Source organism: Primulina tabacum, chromosome 8, assembly GCF_025594145.1.
Source record: "Primulina tabacum isolate GXHZ01 chromosome 8, ASM2559414v2, whole genome shotgun sequence".
Taxonomy (NCBI): Eukaryota; Viridiplantae; Streptophyta; class Magnoliopsida; order Lamiales; family Gesneriaceae; genus Primulina; species Primulina tabacum.
Genome location: NC_134557.1, coordinates 39,750,632 through 39,775,511, shown reverse-complemented (window position 1 = coordinate 39,775,511; position 24,880 = coordinate 39,750,632). Strand labels below are relative to the sequence as shown.

General features: G+C 33.3%; 1 protein-coding gene across 1 annotated transcript; it reads right to left on the bottom strand.

Moving 5' to 3' along the window:
- Positions 1–9,110: 9,110 nt before the first annotated feature.
- Positions 9,111–13,374, bottom strand: LOC142554125 (glucose-1-phosphate adenylyltransferase large subunit 1-like). Its single transcript, XM_075664771.1, is given in 16 exon segments — positions 9,111–9,467; positions 9,551–9,611; positions 9,763–9,869; positions 9,952–10,056; positions 10,123–10,209; positions 10,289–10,369; positions 10,442–10,546; positions 10,548–10,628; positions 10,767–10,860; positions 11,019–11,074; positions 11,155–11,238; positions 11,330–11,422; positions 11,716–11,886; positions 12,104–12,226; positions 12,450–12,672; positions 13,196–13,374. Coding segments are annotated over 15 exon segments (1,563 nt in total). The 5' UTR covers positions 12,663–12,672; positions 13,196–13,374; the 3' UTR covers positions 9,111–9,365.
- Between the last annotated feature and the right edge of the window lie 11,506 nt (positions 13,375–24,880).

Here is a 24,880-nt window from a genome sequence, read left to right as displayed (position 1 = left end):
TTTGGCTGCTTTATCCACAAGAAAAGATGTAATCACATCTACCTTGATCCCTTGTGGAACCTCAAGTAGTCGAAGATGGTTCTCCACCTCCTTCATCCAATTCTGTCCGACTTCAGGATCGGAGCTTCCATCGAAGTTAGGGACTCTTGCTCTTCGAAGGGACTCATAATGCTGCTTAGTCCCATTCTGAGCTGGAGGTGGTGGCGGTGGCGGTGGCTGGTTAGCATTAGGATTGACCAACCCTTGTAGCGTGATTGCCACAATCGTGGCTATAGCCATCAAGTCCACCTGACTGAGGCCAACTGCTGGTGGTGGTTGTGGTGGTTGTTGTGCATCTTCATCATTGCGGTTATTGTTGCGGTTAGTGTAACGAGGGTTACGGTTGTTTCTCACAGGTCTCCCGTCCATTTCCTAAAAATATGAAAGTTCTAATGTTGATGGCAGACTAAAAAAAGGAAGCAAAATGATTGAGTAATTGCTCCAAAAACTAAATATGAAACCAATGGATATAAATAAATTTTTATTGATTTCTCAAGAAAGTGCAATTACAAATAACCTTTTAAAATATTAACAAAATGCAAATAGAACAAGTGCTATTACAAAAAGCTACTACTGAATGTCTAATCTATCACCTCTCATAATCTCAAATCCATATGATCCTCATCGACTTCTTCATCTTCTTCGGGATCCTCCTCAGGTTCGTCTTCATGGTTGGCTATTACTGCTTCTAGATGTTCAATATGACCATGCAGAACTGCATTCTGGTCGCTAAGAACTTCAACAGTGTCCTGCAGCTCTTGAATCTGAGCATCAGTCTGTTCACTATATTGATTATGCTGGTGCACGAGTTGGTGATTTTGATCCTTAAGTATTTGGATCTTCTCAACTAATGTATCACGTAACTCGATGAACTCTGTCACAGTCTCTTGGGAGGTTTCAACGTCTTAACAAATGCAGCGGAATAAACATAAACTAGAACTGATAAATAACGGTCTTTCTCACCAGCCCCAGAATTGAATCTGCTCTCATTCTTCTAACTTTTCTTCCTCGTTCTTATCTGAAATGGGTTTGGTGGGTGATTGATATGGTTGTCACTCAGTAAGCGGGGGCGGGAATAACTCCCAGTTTTTGAAATCGTTTTCAACAGAAACAGTAATACAATAATGTATAGAAAACACTTATTTTCAGAACAGAAATCAGAATTCAGAAATCACAGGTTTCAGAACAGAAATCAAAATTAGTAAGCACTGAGCACGTTAGTGAATTTCATGGCTAAACTGATATCAGTCCCCTATATGTTCTCTCCTCTAAGAGGTGAGGCTAGAATCAGAATCAGAATAAAAAAATGTTCAGAATATATATTCCTACCATTAGTTCACTAGGGAATTTCAGTGCTTCAAAATCATATATCAAAAATTAAACATTCAGAAACTGGATTTTACAGCTCGTAAGAATCTCGTTCTTCTGCTGCTGGATTTTATCTGTTGTATGCTGCTGGATTCTAATCTGCTGGAAAAATACCAGCTTCTGAAATATTAGCTTCTGCTGGAATTTTGCATTGCTGCTGAAATGCTGGAAATAAATTCGGGTTCTCACACGTAGAGCAACACTAAACAATGAATCATCCGCCGAGACTGACACCATGGACATGGATCACTTTAAGGAGAATAACCCCTGTTCAGGTATTGTGCTTTCTTTTCCTATTTTTTTTATGGATTATTGCAGACAGATGCCATACTTTTAAATAGTTCCTTTTTTTAAAAAAAAATTTGAAGCTGATGTGCCATCGTCGTATGATGCTCGAAACTAACTGTAATAAACTATATTCTCTTATCTCACCCGATTTAGTTTTTGTAGTAGAGCTACTTCACTGATCCTAAGCTTCTCTATTTTGTCTATTGTAGGTGCAAATTCTACTCCATCAGATAAGGTACTCTACCTATGCCTGTCATTGTAAATTAAGTATTCTCGTATGCTTATACAGATTTAAATCTCCATCTGCATGTTCCTTCTACAGTATGACCTACAGAACCTTATGCTTTTGCCTAGTATCTGTTAATTCTAGGGTGATGAGCTCACAGATCAAATTATTGATGATAGTAAAGGTCTACTTGGGTGCTATTTTACTGGCCAAGTCAAGACTACTTATTGAATATTTTCCATATGCATGTTGTACATTATAGGTATGTTAATTATGAGGTAGTATAATATGACCATTGGCTGATTATTGTTTTGTCTGTAGACTGCATGTCCAAGATTTTTCTGGTTTAATATAGGATGTTTGCATGACCATCTATTCTCTATGCTGTTTATCATACTATTTTCTGCCGTTCTTACATTTCAGTATGACAATTGGTTATGTGTAGGCTTTCAATATGAACTCGTTTCTATCATATCCAATTGATGTTTTCTCCTCAAGAGAGACTGAAACACGAGCCCCAAAAACCAAACTGCTGGATATCAACTTGGAGCTCCATGCATTGGCAGCTGCAAATGCAGCGTCATCAGAGTTTGGAGATGGACATGCTCATGGCGTATGCTGAGCCATCTAAACCAAATTCTAATCTCAGCCTGGAAGATTCTCAAGAAGCAGATCCAGGCAACAGATGGGTTAAGCGTCTCAAGTTGAGCTCTTCACAATCCTCTTCTTGTGGCATGAATAGTTCCAATCCGACTGAAAACTCACATGATAAGAAAATGAAAAGGTATTTTGGTATAATTCTTACGAATGGCATCCCTAGCTCGGAACCATATTCGAGGAAGCATCGTGGCAAAGAATCAATGGCGTTGGATAATAAAGGGACCTTATCTAAGCAAAAAACTCAAATTACGGTGAGCCCAACAAAAAAGAATTCGGAGTTGTTGCTTTCACAACCCTGGATACAGAGGTGGCGGCACGGTGAATCACGTAGTTCCTGGGAGTATACCGAAACAATGGCAGTTTGTGCACTACAAAGTTCGAAATTGGCACTGGAGGACCATCATAAGAAGCAGTTTCCCAGTATTGGAGCTATGGCACTGATGGGAAAGGCTATGAGAGGTTTTCAACCATTTGATCTCCAAAAAAAGGTTTCTTTCACTGTTTGGAACACGAAGACCATATGAAAAATACCCTTTTCCGCTGGTGTTACTTTCACTTTCTGAGCCCCCCTCCCCGTCTTTTCAATGAGGGCCACTGGCGTCACAATCTCTCAAGTTGCTCTGTCCGCACTGAATTTCCATCTGTAAGTGATCTGTTTAATCAATATATTCACTTCACTGTAATTCGTGAGGCAATTATATTTTCATTACACAAGGCCGATGTCTCTAGCTACATCGAAAAAATTACCCCAAAAGTGTGAGAGACATGAACTCGAATAGGATATAGAGACTTTTGGTCTTTATGTAGCATATGAGTAACATTTCCAGCCCAGTATATGGGAAAGATTCAACATAGAACAACAGCCTTTCTGTCAAGGCCACTAGTGGACTTAAAGAACACGACATGTGAAACATTTAGTGTTGTGGATTGTATGAAATTATCATATGATATACGTCGATAGGTTACGACGAATATATGTATTCGGTCGCTAGTTCGAGTCGAAATCAGCTGCGTGAAACTTCTTGTGTGGTTCTCGCAACTTCAGCTGTTGAGATGTCATCACTTGTCTCTTCTATCTTTATTGAAAAATGGTAACAAAGAACAAAGAATTTGAAGGGCATTTTGACAACTTGAAGTTACTGATATTTTGCAATGAACCAACAAGAAACTGGTTTAGGCAAAGGATGTTACATCCTTTTTTTTCGTCATCAGTTTAATCAATTTTCCTGTTAATAAATGGCTCAAGTTTTTCAATAGTCAACAATTCATCCAACCATTGCTTGGGCCTACGAATTTAAATCCAAATTCGTTGAATATATATATATATATATATATATATATATATATATATATATTATATTTATAGTTTTTCAATTATTGACTGTGTCAAACTTATAATAATGTGGATAGAAAGTATTGTTTTTCAATTATAAATTGGCCAAACTAGCCCTCAATATGTGTAAAATATTAGACATTATACTGATATTTTTGTAAATATATTTATGTGCTAAGGACATATATGGTAAAACATTATTGTCATTTTAAATAAAATTATAGTTTTTCAATTGTTGATCATATAAGAACGATTGATACATAATGAACAATGATAGTGAAAAAATTTAATAATTAATAAATAACTTTTATTTCTCATTTTTTTCGTTATAAATGTATACAAACTACAAAAAAATAAAAAATAAAAGTGTGTAAAATATTATACATTATATTGATCTGTTAGGGGCATACGACATACATGGTAAAACATCATTGTGCCATTAAATAGAATTAGATTTTTTCATTATTGACCATGTCAAATCGATTGATACATAAAAATCAACGATGGTTAAAGCAATTTAATAATTAATAAGTAACTTTAATTTTTGATTTTTTTTTCATTTTAGCCAAAAAAAAATTCAACTTTATTATAATATAAAATATAAATGTAAAAAATAATAATTTTTAAAATGATATACAAAATACAAAGAAATTGAAGAATTCATTGATAAATATCAAGTTTTTAGTAGTATTTTTTAAAATAATAATAAAATCATAAAATATATTATCCGAAGTTCACAAATCATCATTTATAATTTGTAGGTTTATTTTTCTAAAAAAATCAATGATGGCATCTATTATATGCCCCCAAAAAATGCTAGAGTATAATGGTATATAGATAAAATTATTATGAAATGAAATTGTTCAAAAAATGACGCAAATGAGTCAAAAAAGAGCAAGAGCTAGATATTTTCACATAATGTTAGCATCACTAAATTAGAAGTTATGTTGGTGTAATGAGAATCACCCGTTGTTCAATTAAATTATACAAATTAGATTTTAAGTGAGTGGCGGAAAATATTGGAAATTAATTTTTTATGTTAAAATTCTAAATTTTTATCATTGTGATGCCTTTGAATTTGTATAGGCGAAGGATAGTTTTATCTATTTACAATTCTAAAAAAATTAAGTTATGACAATTATATCATTTAAATTAATATGATATAATAAATTATAAAATATGAAAAAATATATACTATTATAAATATGTCATTATCATCATTTATATGACATCTCTCCAATTTTTTCTCATGATCATGAGTCGCAATTTAACCATCCCGATTAATAATTAATAAGATTGATTATTCATTGTTTTTTTTTTTTGACAGAAAAACCTGTAATTTTATTCAAATCGGAGTAAGATCCTCGATTACAAGCTTTACTAACCAAATAGAAAATTCTCCACAAATCCACATGAAAGGTGAGGGAGAGGAAATAGCAAAAGAGGCTGACGAGTGCGCAACACCATTTGCGGTGCGCAAGACATGTTCTAATTTTAAATGGGCATGAGAAGCCAATAAATTCATAGTCTTTGTTGCAAAGGCCCCATTGTATCCATAGTCCTCTTCTGGGTTAGTGACTGCTTGCACTGCCATCAGAGAATCCGATGTAATCTGGTTTATCCTTAAGTGTTGAGTCTGAGTCATTTGAAGGCCTTCCTCAATTGCAATAAGTTCAGCGGCTACTATAGATGGTGGTTTAGTAATTTTCTTCCCAAAGGCTAGCAGTGGCTGGCCCTCGTAATTTCGCACAACACCGCCGATTGCAAATCGATTTGAGTTGACATTATAAACTGCATCAACGTCCAATCGCAAATGGTTGATTGGTGGTGCTATCCATCGACTCGGTGATGATATATGTTCTCTGCTGCTGGCTAAAGTTAGTATTGATGTTCTCGCCTCTTGGTAGCCGCAAAGCATGGTCTCGCACCATTCAGCATTAATCCCCTTCTTCTTAGAATCATTGTTATGTACTGCTCTAAGTCTCTCCATCCATACTGCATAAGTTCTCATAGCGAAGAATTCGAAATCCTTTCTGTTAAGATTACTCTTCATCCATAATATAATATCAAACACCTCCATCATTCGTACACTCTTTAGACATGACCAGTACCTAGTGTCTTTCCAGCAACTTTTGATCGCTGGACAAGAGAACAACGCGTGACTGGTTGAATCATAAGCAAAGTGGCATAATGGACACGCTCCAGTGGTAGGGACATGATGTACCATCAGATTACCTGATGTAGGAATTATATTATGCAAAACCCGCCACCAGAAGATACGGACCTTAGGGGGTATCGAAAGAGACCACAAGAATTGCCACCAACTTTTTAAGTGCACTTCAGAGCTATTCACGGGTGGATCATAAAGTCCAATTGCCGACTTGTACCCCTCTCTCACCGAATATTTACTCTTTGGATCGAAAACCCAAAATCTAGAGTCCTCTTGTGCCGATGCAGATAGATTGATGGATAGGATTTCTGATGCAACATGAAAGGGGAAGAGCTCGTTGACCAGCTGTTCATTCCATTCTCCATTCCTAATAAGAGTGTTCACCGTGGAGAAATTTTGGGGGATAGGTGAGTTATTTTGATATGCTCCTTTCCCCGGGATCCAACGATCTGCATACGTTGCAATTTTCTGTCCGTTTCCTATTTTCCAGTATAGCCCTTTCTCCAGCAAAGGGCGACTCCATAAAAGGGATCTCCATATATACGATGGATTGCTACCAAGAGTGGCCTTCATGATGTCTTGATGTCTATAGTATCTAGCTTTGAGTATTCTCGCAACCAGTGAATCAGGATTAATAATAATTCTCCAAATTTGTTTTGCTAGAAGAGCCATGTTGAAAGTCTCAAGGTGACGAAATCTCATTCCTCCCAGACATTTAAGCTGACATAGTGATTTCCAAGATTTCCAGTGCATCCCCCTCTTTTCATCATCTCCTCCCCACCAGAAATTTAAGCACTCTTTTTCTATTTCTTTGCATATAGATTTTGGGATGCGAAAGCATGACATTGCATAGGTTGGAATTGACTGGATCACAGACTTTATCAATGTCTATTTCCCTCGTGCTGAGAACGTCTTTTTTCCCCATCCTTTCATACGCTTGACAACCCTTTCCACTAGGTATCGAAACTGAAGTGTCTTATTCCTAGTTGAAAATACTGGCAAGCCCAGATACACCTCATGACCCTGCACCACAGGGATGGCAAGCATGGTTTTAATAGAATCCATGACATTTAAATTGGTGTTCGGGCTAAAAGAGAGCGATGATTTTTCAAAATTTATAAGTTGCCCTGAAGCTTTCTCATATGAGATCAAGCAATTCCGAATCCCTGCACAGCTTTCCTGAGTTGCTTGAAAAAACATGAGACTGTCATCTGCAAAGAAGAGGTGAGTAATCGAAGGGCAAGCAGAAGCAATTCGAACCCCTTTGATAAGATTTCGAGCTTCATAAGAGAGGATCGCCGAAGATAAACCATGAGCACATAAAACAAATAAATAGGGGGAAAGTGGATCACCCTGTCGTAGGCCTCTTTGGGGTGTGATACTACCAATAACCTCACTATTCACACAAAAAGAGTATATAACTGACCGGACACATAGCATCACTTTCTCCACCCATTATTCATTGTTATTACTATCCCATCATTATTTATTATCTCATACCTCACTATTTTGTCATGTTAAATTTTATTATTTTTAATTAAAAAAAGAAAAAGTTGAGGAAGTTGGGCACGGTATGGATCTAATTTATCGATAACTTTCTAATAATAATTAATTAAATTATAAAATATCGTTGTAATTAAGTAATTATATTTTATTCTAATTCAAATTTAATAATTTTTTTAATGTATAATATATATAGAATTCATCAGTAGTGTACATGATTTTATTTTTCAAATCGTATTTAAGAAAAATCTTAAAATATAAATATATAGTGAGAACGGATTCAAAATTTTTGTCAATAACTTTGAACCTTAGCAAATATAATTCTGAAAAAATGAAGGGATAATGATTATGATGAAACATGACACTGGAGATTAATTTAAAGTTGTATTCCTTTTTTCCCTTTTTTGATATTGAATAGTGATTTTTTAATAAACATCGCAATATAAAAATAAGATGAATATATAATTGTTAGAAAAAGTTAAGGTATTATAACATCTATGTATCATTCAAGTCAATTAAGTTAAAATTTGTAACATCTATTTATCATTCAACTCAATTAACTTACATAAAATAATTATTTGATTTCAATTATTAATTTAAAAAAATGAATCTCCGTTTAGTAAAATTATAGGAAATGAAATTTTCTTAGTTTATATTTTGGGTATAAAATGGGTGAATTAAGTATTTTTTTAGTTTATTTTTAATTCTTGTGTCTAAATGTATTATTGGTTTTTTTTTTTCAAAATACAATTTACGTTCATAGGTTTTCTTTAACTAATATAATGTTTTATTATTTTTTTATTTAACTAATTGGCTAACAAAATGCAGGTTTTTGAAAGATTTCAAATTTACAATATTCGCGTGGTTATAATTTATAATATAACTTAAAATGAATAATTGTTGTCACACGTTCTTAGAAATTCCAAGAATTATAATTAAATACTATTTTAGATTTTCGAGATGTAATTTTTTAATTTTAGGAGCATATTTATCAATTAATTGATGTAAAAAGTAGAAAATAGCATCATCATATATCAAAATGTTTTATTACACTCTTATATTGATTAATTAATTAAAATATGTTCATATAATTCTATTTACACTGTTATATTTCTGAATCAATTCAAAATCGTTCATATCATTATATTTGTATTGTTCTGTTAGTTAAATTTAGTGCTTAATCAGATAAATCATAATTTTCATTTCTTATCATTTGTTTTGTTCTATTTTTTTTGAAACAAAATGTTGTTTGATGGATTTGATCACGTTATACAAGGAGTAAAATATATTTTTATTATTAATTTTATTTTTTGTTATATAGAATATGTTATCAATTCATGTGCGTCATGCGTGTTTTCATGCTAGTATATGTATATATGTATTTAATATAATACAATAATTTTGGTTTTTTGAAATTCTTTTTGATCTATTTGGTGTGATTTATTCTACTTTGTTAAGAATGTCACTCCATACCATATTTGATTACTGCTTGTATGAAATATAAACCATAGTAATGCGAGATATAATACTAAACCGAGTAAGCCAATCACCACCTTTAAACATTTCTATCAAATCTGCGTCAAATTTCATTATTTCTTCTCCCATAGATGCAGAAAAAAAGGAGCACACAAAATCTCATCTTAATTACATTCTTTTCGACAAATACTGCCTACACATGGAAAGGAACGACGGTGTCGATTTATAAAACCGGTTACCCCGACTCCAAGCTGTCTCAAAGCTTGCAATCCTGATCTCAAACGACTCCATTTTGTATGGCATTATATGACTGTTCCATCGTTGATCGTTGCCTTCTCGAGTATGACGGTGATCCCTGAACGAATACAGAATCCTTCTTCCTGTCTGTTACCTTCTTGAACACCCTGTTAAAGCCACAGAAAACTACTAAAGAAAAAGCTCTGTTTTTGGTGAAAAAGCTATTGCATTATATGTGATAAAATCTTACATCTTTGTTCATGATGATCACATTTTTCCCTATTCTTGCATTCTTGTCAATAATACAGTTCCTACATGTCAAAAGTTACGTGAATCTCTTAAATATGAGCTCGTAAGAAACCATAGTATGTTCATTTCTTGGCTAAAACGGACTTCAACCTGTATACATGTATGTATGTACGTGCATTTATGTATCCAAGAAAAGGGTGTATGTTTGTTAACCTGATTTTTGTATCTCTGCCTATCCCCATGGGAACTTTCCCTTGTGCGAGGAGGGAGGCGATTTCAGGTTCTGTTTGGTAATTATCGGCCCCCATCATTAATGTATCCTGTTATCCAGAAATATGATATAAAACATGTATATTCTGAACATAAAGCCAATGTTTTAGTAAATGGAAGTATGACTCTTACCTTCAGTTCCACACCGCAGTCTAAACGAGAGCGCTCGCCCACAATCGAGTGTTCGACTATGCATTCTCGTAAGAAACACCCGTGTGAGATTATTGCATCCTTAATCTGAAAGATGGACTTGTTATATTGACCATATGAGGAATATGTTACGAAGCAACTTTTTTAGCTTACCTTGCATTTGTCGATTTTGGTCGGTGGTAAGAAACGAGGAGACGTATAGAAAGGAGTCTTTGGATCGTAAAACTCAAACTTAGGAAACTGCGCGTAAAATTGTCGACGTCTCACTTTTGATGAAACGAACATAAAATGAATTATCAAACGAAAGAATGAGAGGAACCTCATCGGTAAGAGCTAGATTAGCTTCGTAGAATGATTTTATCGTTCCGATATCCTCCCAATAGTCTCTGAATACATATGCCTGCAAAAAAGGCACATATAGATTTTCATTGATGTAAAATCTTTCTACCAAAAATCAACTGAGTAAACATACTTGCACGTTGTATTCTTTTATAGCAGCGGGTATTATTTCCGATCCAAAGTCATTCGAATTTGGATATCTCCACCTCAGGAGATTTAACAAAATGTCTGTCCTAAACTGCATAGACACCCATTGAAGCGATGTATGGAGATTTTGCTGCATCGAGAGGTGACAGTCCTATGATAGATGTATCCACTTGCTGCACGAATGTGAATTTAACAAATTTAGGACAAAATATGACATCATTTATGTGAAGTTTGTTTTGCATAGAATATGACATTGTGGGACGATTTAGAAAGGTCCAAAGAACTAAGTTTAGAAGATTAGATAAGAATACCATTGCTTTCTTATCAGCTCCCCAAGGTTTTTCGGCAAATTGGGTTATTCTTCCTCGGCTATCAATCTTCACCAGTCCAAAATCCGATGCTCGGCTACATAATTAAGGATATTTTCAATCAGATACAACATGAATCCACAAATTTATATATTAAAATCAATCTTGGAACTTAGACCTAAATTTTGACATTTAAATCATAAACTATAACTAACAAGCAGGTTTAGAACAGTAACAAGAAAAAGTTCGACTAACCTGTCACCCACAGCTGCACATGAAAGAGTGAGATCCGCATTTCGGTCAATATGGTTCTGTTCGGGTATAGAAAAGATTGAGAGAAACACCATGGAAAGTTTCCATAAAAATGGTTGGTTTTTATGAGCGAACATACCTGAACAAAGTCCATATAATCCATCCTATAAAGGTGATCCCCTGATAGTATCAATATGTTGTCAACGTCTTTTGCCTTTGCGTCCTGCAAGATTCATTTAAGGATTTTAATGTCATGAGAATAATTATCCAAACAAACCAAGATGATATTGCAAAAGCCGAATCTACAAACTCACCTCAAATACCCAAATAAATTGCCTGACAGCATCTGCGGTTCCTTGGAACCACTGTTTTCCCGTTTCTCCTGCCGTTTGAGTAGCAGCCAAAACCTGTTTTACATTAACAATAAGTAAAATGCTTTTGAAGAACTGATGCATCTTTACAATTCTTAGCAGTGGAGGGAGATCCAAGAATCCGGGAAAAGGGTACTAGATGGGGCAACTCAATAGATGTGGGGTGGTGTTAAAACTTAGTTTTACAAAAGTTACATATAAATCCTAAAAAAGAAATTCCATCACCCCTCCCCCGGCCTCTTGCTAGATCTACACTTCTTCACTGAGTATAACAAGGAATATACTAATTTATATGTTGAGATATGAAACTATTCTCATAAAATCGCAACCTCAACAAATCCATCACCAAAGTTGAGACCGTTTCCAGTATAGGTTCGAGAGATGTGACGATTGAGGGAAGCAGAATTGAACTGTGTAAGAACAAAGATCTTGTTGATGCCACTGTTGATACAGTTGCTCATCGGTATATCGATCAGCCTATAACATCCTCCTACTGGAACCTGCAAACAGCATCACAAAAGTCGTGAGGTCTCAAAGAAGCAAACTCAAAAACAGAAAGTAGTTTGATAGTTCATGTCTTGGCCATTTGCTATTCAACATTGAGCACAAAGACAATTGAAAAATCATCAAGATCACACTCTTTTTCTTGAAATGGTATTTCCAGTTGTATACTGCGATGCTTATTTGTAATTCGTGATCACGAAAGTATTATCTTACAGCTGGGGTTGCGGCTTTGCTTGTAAGAGGGAAAAGCTGCGTGCCTGCACCTCCTCCAAGAATTATTGCCGCCACATTCTTCGGATTCGCCTTGTGCCTCTCGAATTTTGGTGCCTGGACAGTCTAGAAACACACGGTTCAATCAATATAAGTATTCGCATGATTCAAAAACACATGACGAGTGAGGGGTTTCTCAGCATATTTCATCCCAAAATTGTATTAAATCGCTCTGTTTTTGAAACAATGAAATATATTATCGTGCATTCAAAATTTGCTACAACTACAAACAATATATAGAACTTCAACTGAAATGAATCAACATAAACTGCGGGGAAAAAAAACAAACCAGAGTTTCTTGGATATTTTCTCTGGTGAGTACACAATAAGCAACCCCAGGTTTGATCTTCCTTTCCTTCTTCTCAAGATTCAAACCATTTCCCCATTGATTCATCCAACAATTACTCAAACTCCCTCTAATCTTCTCTCCCCAAAATCCATTACCTCCATTAACAAATCCACCTCTGCTCAAAGTTCCAAAATGGCAGCAAGCATCCATCATAACTCACTCACTAATCCAAAAAAAAAAAAAAACACACATACAAATTCAAGGATCATCACCATTATTACGAAAATCCAAAAATCCCATAAATTTAAAGGAATGATCAAGCCTAATTCACAAGATTCAACATTACACACAAGTACAAAGGTTTCAGTAGTGTATCAAAGAAGTGCAATATGTAATCCAAGCAACCAAGTAAAGTATAGATTTTCACCTAAAGGTTGGAACCCATTAAAAAATTCATTCTGACAGTGACTCATAAGCAAAGTTACTTATATTAATTTTAAAAAAAACCCTTTAATATTTAGGAAAAAGTACAGGGTACAACTTAAAAATTGCACCTTCGGAAGGTGTAAAATAACATCACTGAGAACTCAAGAGTCGAGGTTTTAACCATTACATCATGCAAAATGGCTGGCAGTCCAAGATTTTTTGGTTAAACGGAAAATCCCTCGTACTTAAATCGGGATTCTTGAATCGAGAATCTTGAACATAGAAAACGAAACAGAAACACAAAAAATTGAATATCATACCACAGAAAGGTGGTGGAGGGAATGCAGATTGCAGTGCAGAATTATCGATGATGGCTACGAAGAACTGATTGATTTAGCCGGAAATGAAAAGAAATCAGCGAAGTGAAGGTGGCAGCTTTACTGGTTTGTGGGATATCACGAGATTCTTGAAACCTTGCATTTGGTTATGGCAAATACTGTATATATAGAAAAATGAAAGTGTAAACTTTATTATTTCTACAAAATATTGATTTTACCATGTTAGGCACTTATTGATAGTACATTACAAATTCATATAACTTTCTTACTTTTTTTTACATATTTTCGATTGTTCTATTTTATTTTTAAAAAAATACAATTTTTTTTATATAAAACAAGGAAATTGCGTAATCTGAACTCGACAAATTCATATTATATATATATATTTTATATAAGTATTATTTGCATTTAGCACTCTGAATTTTGTTAACCACATTCATCCTTACAATTTTCTTCAAGAAAGTGAATACAACGTCCTCCCTTGCACTTATTAATTATAATTAAAGATTAATATGTTTCAGAAATATAATAAATAATTTTCATCTATTCATACAATCTCACAACAAGATTTATTGTTTTAATTTGTTTCACATGATTTTGATAATCTAAATATTTTTTATGTTTATATTACATTGATGTTGGATTAAGCACTATGATTGACATTTTAGGAACTTATCGTGCGTCAAGGTGCTGACATTGCGCCACTTGATCTGTTTTGCTATGTGGGTTGTAAAAGAGTGATATTATATCTTAATGGGTAATACTACATCTGCTGGTGACATGACTGGCGGTAGGAAAATTGTAAGACTGATTTCTAAGAAATATGAGACAACATCAGCAGATAGACACGTACTTCCCAAACTCATGAGTCTAACAACCCGACATATTAGCATTCTAGTATGTGCACTCTGCACTGCCACAAGTATAAGACAATAAAATTGTGCATTGACTAACAACTATAGTTTTAGGCATAGTGGTAAGCGTTTGATCATAACAATTTGTATGAAAGCAAGGTCATGGGTTCAAGTCTCTCAATAAGCATATTTCTATACTTTTTGGGAGGGAGAATGTTCAGTTAAGTCTGCATGGGTGAGAATAGTACTGGGATGAGTGATCTCATGAGAAGTTCACATGCGTCAAGGTGACGTTGCGCCGCTTTATTTGGTTGGCTAGGTGGATCATAAAAGAGTGACGTCAGATCTTAACGGGTAATATTGTCTTTACTGAAGACATGACCGACAGTAGAAATAAGGTAAGACTGATATATAAGAGATATGAGACAACAATAACAGATAGATACGCACCTCGCTGAACTCATAGGTTTACGGTCCGACCAATTAATACCCAAGTAGAATCACTCTGCGCTGCCACAAATACGAGAAAATAAAATTGTCCCTTATCTGTATGTTATTGCTTTTAGCCTAACATTTGATCCTAACATATGATATATGTAAATTTGATTTCAATATATGTATTTTCTGAAATATATATTGTTTTTTTATTTAAATTATTTTTCCACATATTATTATCTTATATACATTTAAAAGTGACAGAGATAAAAATAAAAATAAAAATATGATCATATATATTCTAAAATTGAGTATTGATTGGAAGTTAAACATTTTTTTTTCAAATAAAAAGATTAACTAAATACGATATGATTGAATTATCTTATATTTCTAAAAAAATAGTGTCCATAAAAAATATCATATCATTCAACATTTTCTCGTAAGAAAATATTATTAAAATAATAAAATAACTTATTGATGGCTCAAGGAAATATATGAAGCGGAAAGAACAATACATAGCAGTTAAAAAGTTAATTCAAAATCCACACAAATATATTATTTATAAATTTTATTTTGTTAGATATATTGTACAAAATAAATTAAATTTATTTTTTTAAAAAAAATTGAACAACCAAGTGCTTTTTTAAAATATTAATTAGTTTAAATTAAAATTGCAAACAAGAAGTTTTGAAAATCGAGAATATATATTCTGCAAAAGATAGAAATATGGACCGAACTTTCATAATTCCTATTTGTGTCTTGAAAGTTGCCAGCTTAATAAGTTTTGAAATTGTTTAATATTTTTACTTTTTCAATATAATGTTATTTTTAAAATTTTAATCAATCAATAATAAATCTTGAATATATTTTTATACAATCCAAAAATCAAACTTATTATATGAAATTATAAGACTATAAAGTTTTAAAAAATTAATGGTACTAATGATATAAAACAAGTTAAAGAAACTAAAGTATCGATGTTTTTATGTTATATGAATAAAATGGAAAAATATTTATTAGTCCTAATGGGGCAAATTTATAACCAAAATTATTACACGTTATTAAAGAAAAAGTTGAGATGAAATGTGATTACCAAAATTTGAAGTATAAATACCATGTTCTCGAAATAGGTTGAACTAAACCGTAGTAATATCAAGACCGAGGGTTTGGCACCATGGTCTCACCAGAATTCTCTATGTATTGACTCAAGTTCGAGTCTTCTCCACCCTTATATTAGGATATAAAAAAAACCGTAGTAATATCTTATTATTTTATTTATTTCAATAGGCATTAATTTCCTAAATTTTCCAAACCAAGAGGGGGAAAAGATTTTTCGACATCGTCCATGTCTCCATCACACAACCAAATAAAAATGTCAATTTCATGATGTATTGCTCTTGAATTATTCATGGGAAATTGATCAAATATTATCACATAAATAATAGTTGTATTAATAATTTTTTTTAAATTAAGATTTATTTCCGAAATCACTACTACATAATTTTATATTTTAAAGTTAGGTGGTGATAAATGGACGAAGGGGCGGGGTTAATAAATATATGGATAAAACTAATTTTGATTCATTTTTTTAGAACATAAACTGTGATATTGTACCTTTAGATAGACCAATAAAAATAGTCAGAGCACCGTCTACTCGCATCTAAGATGCAGTAGAAGTTTACAATTTTTTGTTTTGATATTCGAAACGGTCATTGGGCGCATATGTTTAAAACATTTATAGAGTGTAAGAATTTTATACATGCGAGTGTAACATGCCTAGACTCCAAACTATTCCAGGTTTAAAGCGAACATAATTCTTCTTGTAAATCTCTACGAACGAAACTCGCCTTTGAACATCTAATTAGGTCCATGATCAGAAACTGTTATCCTCGCTTGGATCGCATTAGAAATCGCAAGCGATTTATGCGTTGAGATTATAGCCTCTGAATTTCCAAAATTCGGAGACGGTGCAGCAATGCCGACGCGATGGTGGAAGAATATCGAAGGATCGAAATTTTGTTCTCCAAATTTTAAAGGATGGCCAAGAGGTTTTTCACGAAGTTGGAAAGATTTGTGTTGAATTTTGTGTGCCAAAATTTCGTTATGTTTCATAACCCCTCGTGGCGTATATATAGAGTGCGACTCCTGATCTAATCAGGAATCCCTCTCCCACATGGACTCCTAGTCTTTGTCCATTAGGACTCTATATTTCATTATATTAAAACTCTCATATTATTAATATATATTTATATCTATATATATATATATTATGTATTTATCAACTTTTGATAATACATGATATATTAATACCATATATATACATATTTAATATCACCATATAAAATGTGTATAATATTTATTCTTATTCAGGTTTATTCTAGTTAGCCCCATTTTTCATCAATTCATTGATCGAGAATGTCAGAACTCATTTCTCATTGCACCTATCGGATAATGGTAAGAGAGTCTACTAGCATCGCTCTATGATTCCCTAGGTGTCATTGATAGTGTCTGCAAAAACTTTAAATAATGGTTAGCGTACAGTACGGTCCCTTCAACACATATATCCCGATCGAATATGCAATCATTAGTATATCAAGAGTTGCATATGAATTCGATAGCAATGTGATTCATCTTTTAGTACTAATAGTGGCATTATATGTGCAACTAAGAAAACACATTTTCCTAAAGCACATTTTTTGTTTTGGCAAGAGACTCATTGCACTCTTAACTCGTCAAATCACATATGATATCTTCACCCGTTGGTAAATGATAGGATCGTAATAGTTTGCACTTTTGTTGTCGTATCTCTCATTGTTACTACTTCTAACATGCTTAATTGAGACATTAAGTGTGATTTTATTGTAGGAGGAAGTTTTCTGCTCTTGCGATAAATCTGGGCTAAAAAAGGTGATTTTATATCACAATTAAAATTGTCGGTATGATCTTCGTGGAAGACTTGAAGCAGAAAAAATTCAAAAGTGATCTTTCCATAAGGCGTGATCACGCCTTGTGACTGTCCTTCAGCTGCCGCCATAACTAAATATGAAGTCTGAAAATTGCAAAGATAATATCATATTTAAGACTCTTAATTATGGTATTTGATTTGTGAAAAATAACTGAAGAGATATTTTTTCTTATTGAGAGAAATAAAGATAAGATATAGTTTTATTCCAAAAAAAAAACTCTATCATATCTTTGATATGATTTTTAAGGATTAGGATTTGGATTAATGGGCTCCTCTCCTTGGCCCAATAACTACACAATATACCCGTGAACAAGGAGAAGGCAGCAATTTTTTATTATTCAACTCACAACATTTCCACCAATCTCACGCACAGTAGAAGGAAAAGAGGCAGAAAAAGTAAAGAACAAGAAGAAAACGAAAGAATTTCTCATCTTCTCTCCATAACTCTAGGCTAAGTTTTATTTCTGATTTAAAGATTCTTTTTACTGTTTAATTTATCACTGTGAGGTATTCGTTATTAGATTTGATATTCTTGTTATTCCAAGTATTTGTCAATTTATGATTTAATTATATGAATATTGTATATCGATTAATCTGACAATTTAACTTTTCTACTGCTAACCATGAATTCAGTGATCCGTAATTGTCATGAACGATTGGTACATGAGTAGCGATAGATTAGGTGTGTTGTTCTATCATATCATATTTAATCTAAATAAATCAACAAAACTCGATCTATCAATTGCAGCTATCTCGATTGTTAGATTTTAGGATTAACTGTTTTCACAAAACTAAAATGTTATTTTAATTAATATGTAACATTATCGTGCCCAGTTAGTTATTGATAAGTTTTTATGGGATGTTGGGTTCGGTCAATTAATTTAGGAAAACACAAGAATTTTAGCGGCTATCCCTATAATTCTAAGGTTAATTGCTTGGAACAACTTGAATAAATTATTTGTTAGCCGATGAACAATTATATAATTAAATAGTAGAACTCTCTTGAATCAGATTTTTCTCATATTAAATTCTTCACTTTATTCTAGTTGAGTAATTGCCATTTAAATTTATTAGTTTTCTTTTCTTGGATAAATTTAGTTTAGTATTTTATTAAATTCATATCCCAAAATCCCCCCTTCATCTACATTTTGCTCGAAAGAAAAAAATCCACCGTTCTCTGTGGATTCGACCGTGCTCACCATTATACTAATTTTATTTAGAGAGTAGGAATCTAAGTTTGGTGGCACAACGACAGCACACCAAATTTTGGCGACGTTGCCGGGGAACGGTGCAAGGTTGATTTTTTTTCGAGTTTCGTTATTTTTATTTTCTTTTTTATGCTTTGTTCTTCTCTTACAGGTGATTCGTCGACAGAAGAGAATTTGATAACTTTTTGTTTTTAAATACGTCGAGATGTTTCATCGACAAATATTCACAAGTTTTGCCCAACAAAACGGAGAGCCATTCTATGCAGCATGGGAGAGCTTCAATAATTTAGCAACAACATTCAGGAATAATGAATTTTCTAACTATGTTCTTATTCGAATTTTCCTTAAAGGTTTGGATGCAGTTACACGAATATGGGTATTTAATGGAGCACTAACAACTGGTAGTCCACTACTTAGTTGACGTGAAGACAATGTGATATATTTGCTAAATGATATGGTCGACTTTAACTACCATCAGTATTGGGAATCCTTCGCTGCAGAGTTGGAGCCACCAATACACTCCAAAAATTAGCCAACCTGATTTTACAGACCAACCTTTCGAGCATCAAGAATATGAGGGATATAGTCTTGAAATAATCATAAGTCGATTGAATGATATGGTAAATAAGCGCGTGGCATTGAATGAGAAAACTGTTGAGCCTCAGTCTGAAGAAGTTTTGGAAGAAATATTACACGAAGATGAGGCACCAATGAAGTTGAGAGATGAACAAGCTCCTGAGACTATCGATTTGAGCTCGTCGATAATATTATCATACATACATCTAGGAGATCCTTGTCTTTCTCCATTGCCGATTTCAACAGATTTTGTTCTTCAAGAGCCCACGATGATACTCTAATCTCATGTCTATTATTTAAAGTCACGTTTTGTTGAGGAGAAGAGCTTACATTGCATGCATCAAGCCAAACTTGAGGGCACATGGAACCAAGACCCATATATGGTGTTATATGACACGTACTTTGGGCGTCAGCCGCTCTTTGAATGAGTGCTTTTGAGAGTCAAGCTGACGACTAAAAATCAAGCGATTTTGGGAGGAAACCCAAATTTTTGTTCTTATTATTTTTAATTTCTTTTATTTTTATTTTTTTTCAAATAGTACAATTTTTGTTTCCTTTGTGCAGAAGATGTCTTCTAACAACGTGTGATCACGCTTTATAAGAATATCACTTCTGCACCCAAAAAAAAAATTTGTCCTAAATGCAGTAGATGTTTTCTAACAAGGCGTGATCACGCCCTGTGAGAAAACATCTTCTGAAAAAAAAGAAAAATAAAAGAATTTACGTTCATTTTATTTAATCCACGCCTTGTTAGAAAACATCTTCTGAAAAAAAGAAAAAAAAAAAGAATTTACGTTCATTTTATTTAATCCTATATGTTTTCACCCCTTTCACATCTTCTCTCAGCAGCTTTCATCATCGATCCATCATTTCTCCCGCCACAGCAATAGAAAGCTTTGCTCTACGATGCCCAACAATTTTTAGGGGAGTTCGCTAACTTCCCTTGCGTTTTTTTTGTCTGCGTTGTGCATCTACTTTTTGTGTCATTGAGAACATTACCACATATAAGTGTGGGAGGGGGTATATAGTTTTATTTCTATTTTCAATTTCTATTTTTTCCAATTTTTTGCATGTTTATTCGAAAAAAAATTATGAAAAGGAAAAAAAAAAGAGGAAGATAGAGTACAACCGAGTGAAGTTGTTTGATCCATAAAGCATTTAATGTTTATTCGTTGTCTCTCTCATTTGAATCTTGAATGCCTCTGATGCAAGTCTATGAAAAAACTGATGTTTTCTTTGTGTGCAACTGATTTTGCATTCTTACTGCTACATTTATGAGTAGTTGCTCTTGATGATGTGTTGAAATGACAAGTGTAGGGGGTCTAGCACACATACCATTCTTCTTTAGTGAAATTTGAGCCTATGAGCAAACACTATATCGTGCTCCATTTTATTTTATTGTGTGTTGGTCATGCATTGTTGATGTTTCTAGAACTTGCATTGTTATACATGTCTTTGTTGACACTTTATGATGGATTAGGCGTATAACAAAAGTAAAGGGCATTAGGTTCAAACCATTTTCTTTCACATCATCGGTATCGTTCTTTTGTGCCTACCCTGATTCATTTACCCCTAGTGAGCCAAGTTCGAGCCTGTGCTTATTCATTAGAAAATAACCACATTACAAGCCATAATAAATCTTTTTCGTTGGTTATCCCTCTTTTTGAACCTTGAATTCGAGAATCATACAAATTTTTCGCATTTAGCATCGCTTTGAGCCAAGAAAGTGCAAATTGTTGAGATCGAGTGATTAATGCTCGAAATCATTGTCTCAAAAACTCCTTATGCAAAAAAAAATGAAAAAAAAGAAAAGAAAAAATATATATTGAAAAGAAAAATGATGGAAAAAAAGGGGAGTGAGAAGGAAAATAAGAGCAACGAAGAAGAAAAAATGTTCTTGGATGTTATAATGAGATTGAAGATGTTATTGTTAGCTAGATGCAATTGTCTTTGTGGAAAGTGTGTATGTGTTCTTTAGTTCCATAAACTGTTGTACTTCTTTCCTACCTTACCTCTTGTTTGTGCGTTTCAATCCATTCACTTGGTGGAGCATGTGATATATTTGCAAGCTTATGGTAAAAAATTTCAGTGTTTTGACATGAGAGCTCCTTTATACATACCTAGACACTTACGAGTGAAATAAGCGAATCCTGTAAGGAGTGTTTGGACCCTATGCATTTGTTATTTCTACACATACGGATGGAAGCAATTGTTCATGATGTTGGTACGTTAAGTGCTTAAAAATTAAATTTCTTTGGTGCATGACAAAATATTTTGCGGACAAGTAAATAAAGTAAAAAGAGGATAATAAATTGAAATAATGAATCAAATTCTTTTATGCTTGAAGACAAGCATGGTTTAAGTGTGGGAGATTTGATAGGCTCGTAATAGTTTGCATTTTTGTTGTCGTATCTCTCATTGTTACTACTTCTAACGTGCTTAATTGACACATTTTTGTGTATTTTATTGTGAGAGGAAGTTTTCTAGCTCTTGCGATAAATCTGGGCTAAAAAAGGTGATTTTATATCACAATTAAAATTGTCGATATGATCTTTGTAGAAGACTTGAAGCAGAAAAAATTCAGAAGTGGTCTTCACATAAGGCGTGAACACGCCTTGTGACTGTTCTTCAGCTGCCGCCATAACTAAATATGAAGTCTGAAAATTGCAAATATAATATCATATTTAAGACTCCTAATTATGGTATTTGATTTGTGAAAAATAATCGAAAATATATTTTTTATTATTGAGAGAAATAAAGATAAGATATAGTTTTATTCCAAAAAAAAAAAAAAAAACTCGAATATATCTTTGATATGATTTTTAGGGATTATGATTTGGATTAATTGGCTCTTTTCCTTGGCCCAATAACTACACAACATACACGTGAAGATGAAGGAGGCATCAATTTTTTATTATTCAATTCACAACTTTTCCACCAATCTCACGCACAGTAGAAAGAAAAGATGCAGGAAAAGTGAAGAACAAGAAGAAAACGAAAGAATTTCTCCTGTTCTATCCACAACTCTAGGCTAAGTTTTATTTCTGATTTAAGGGTTATTTTTACTGTTTAATTTATCACTGCGAGGTATTCGTTATTAGGTTTGATATTCTTGTTATTCCAAGTATTTGTCGATTTATGATTTAATTATATGAATATTGTATATCGATTAATCTGACAATTTAACTTTTCTACTGCTAACCATGAATTCAGTGATCCGTAATTGTCATGAACGATTGGTACATGAGTAGCGATAGATTAGGTGTGTTGTGCTATCATAGCATATTTAATCTAAATAAATCAACAAAACTCGATCTATCAAATGTAGCTATCTCGGTTGTTAGATTTTAGGATTAACTGTTTTCACAAAACGAAAATGTTATTTTTAATTAATATGGAATGCTATCGTGCCCAGTTATTGATAAGTTTTGACGGGATGCTGGGTTCGGTCAATTAATTTAGGAAAACACAAGAATTTTAGCGGCTATCCCTAAAATTCTAAGGTTAATTGCTTGGAACAACTTGAATAAATTATTTGTTAGCCGATGAACAGTGATATAATTAAATACTAGAACTCCCTTGAATCAGATCTTTCTCATATTAAATTCTTCACTTTATTCTAGTTGAGTAATTGCCATTTAAATTTATTGTTTTCTTTTCTTTGATAAATTTAGTTTATTATTTTATTAAATTCATATCCCAAAATCCCCCCTTCATTTACATTTAGCTCGAAAGAAAAAAATCCCCCGTTCTATATGGATTCGACCATGCTCACCATTACACTAATTTTATTTAGAGAGTAGGAATTTAAGTTTGGTGGCACAACGACAACACACCAGTAAACAGTGAATCTCTGACTACAATGCATTTGCTATTACGTATTTCAAAATTACACCTAACCTCGCCACCTTGTGACCTTCAATGGAGTTGTTAAACGAAAAAAAATGCATGCTAGTACGTATAGCCCCTACATTGTCCCGGGTAAAAAGATTAATGGTGTACAACCATAACCACAAATTATTTTAGTCGATAAGTGAGATCCACTTGAATAGTCCGAGGGAAGGTTGTTCAGTGCATCATCATATGATAACTCATTTGTATAAATAGACATCTCCATGTTTTTGCCAATTAAACATGGTGTTTACGTCACAGATGTTAGTCTCAAACTCAAGTTACTTTTATCCTTATTTTAAGTTGCTGATTCGACTAAGAACCTGTTTAGAATATATGGTACACTTCCTAATGAGTTTCATAATCTTATGTTGAGAGGCAGGCCTCATGGTACATATTGTATATTCAAAGACTTTATATATGCAGCTTGCATAAGTATACAGATAAAGCATAATACAGAAGTGTAATGTCATAATTGAATAAAATAATAAAATATTATTAAAATAAATATTTTTTTACAATAGAGTCAGTAAAACCCAAGCCACAAGGTTGTTTGCTGGGCACTTACTCTCCAGCTTCAAACAAACTAGTCGAGATGAATTGCCATAGAATTTGGAGGAAAATTGAGAATTGTAGCTCAAATTGTACCTATTTTGGTGTGAATTGATCAGTCTGTTAGGTCCATGAGTCCGAGAATATGTGTGTCCAACTATTGTATTATCTCATATCCCTTAGAAATCAATCTTAAAATTTCTCTATATCTAGTCATGTCATCATGAAAGATAATATTACCCATTAAGATTTGGTGTCACTCTTATACGGTTTACCTAGCCAACCAGATCAAGCGACATAATGTCTACAGCTTGACGCACAAAAACTTCCCAGAAGGACATTCATATAGTACTATTCTCACTCAAATATGCTTAATCCAACATAGACATTTGTTGGACATGAAAAATAAAATAAAATTGATGGCTCAAGGAAATATATGAAGTGGAAGTCCAATAGAAAGGAAATATTTACAACCTTTAATTAAAATCCAACGAGTCAAAAAAATGGGGGTTTGAACGCTTGGTACGCGCATGATTGAGGTTGACTCATGATCTATGAGCAGATCAGTTAAATCACTTGGAGGAATGAACAAAAGCATAAAAAATAATCAGAAAAAGCCTATACACAACTCATCAATCTAAAACTCAAGCAAAATACTATCCGTAAATTTCATCAATTCTAGTTAATTTTAGTTTGCTTTTCCAGTTTATGGTCTTAATTCTCTTAGTTTTTAGCATATTTCTTCAGCTTTTATTTTAAATTCTAGTTAAAAGATGACTATCTCAATTTATAATAATACAATTAACTTTGTTGTTTTTCATGAATTTTTCCTTCAATTCTTAAGTTGAATTCCTAGTTTTTGTAGCTTATCAATGAAGTTAGAATTAACAACCAATTCAACATTTACATCGCTTGTTTTTTAGAAATCTGATTTCACATTTGACATGATTTCGTATCTGGTATGCCCGTAAATTTTCGTAATAAACAATACCAAAACACAAAACTTATATCGAACCCATCTAATTTAAATTTTAATCTAAAAATAATACTATCATAATATTCTCTACTTTTTTATTAATCTTAAATATTTGATTCCACAAAATGCATAGATACAAATTGTGAGACCCGGGGTCGAAGAGGGCGGGGGTTGATCGCCGGTGCCATGAGGTTGCACGGACAATGAGCG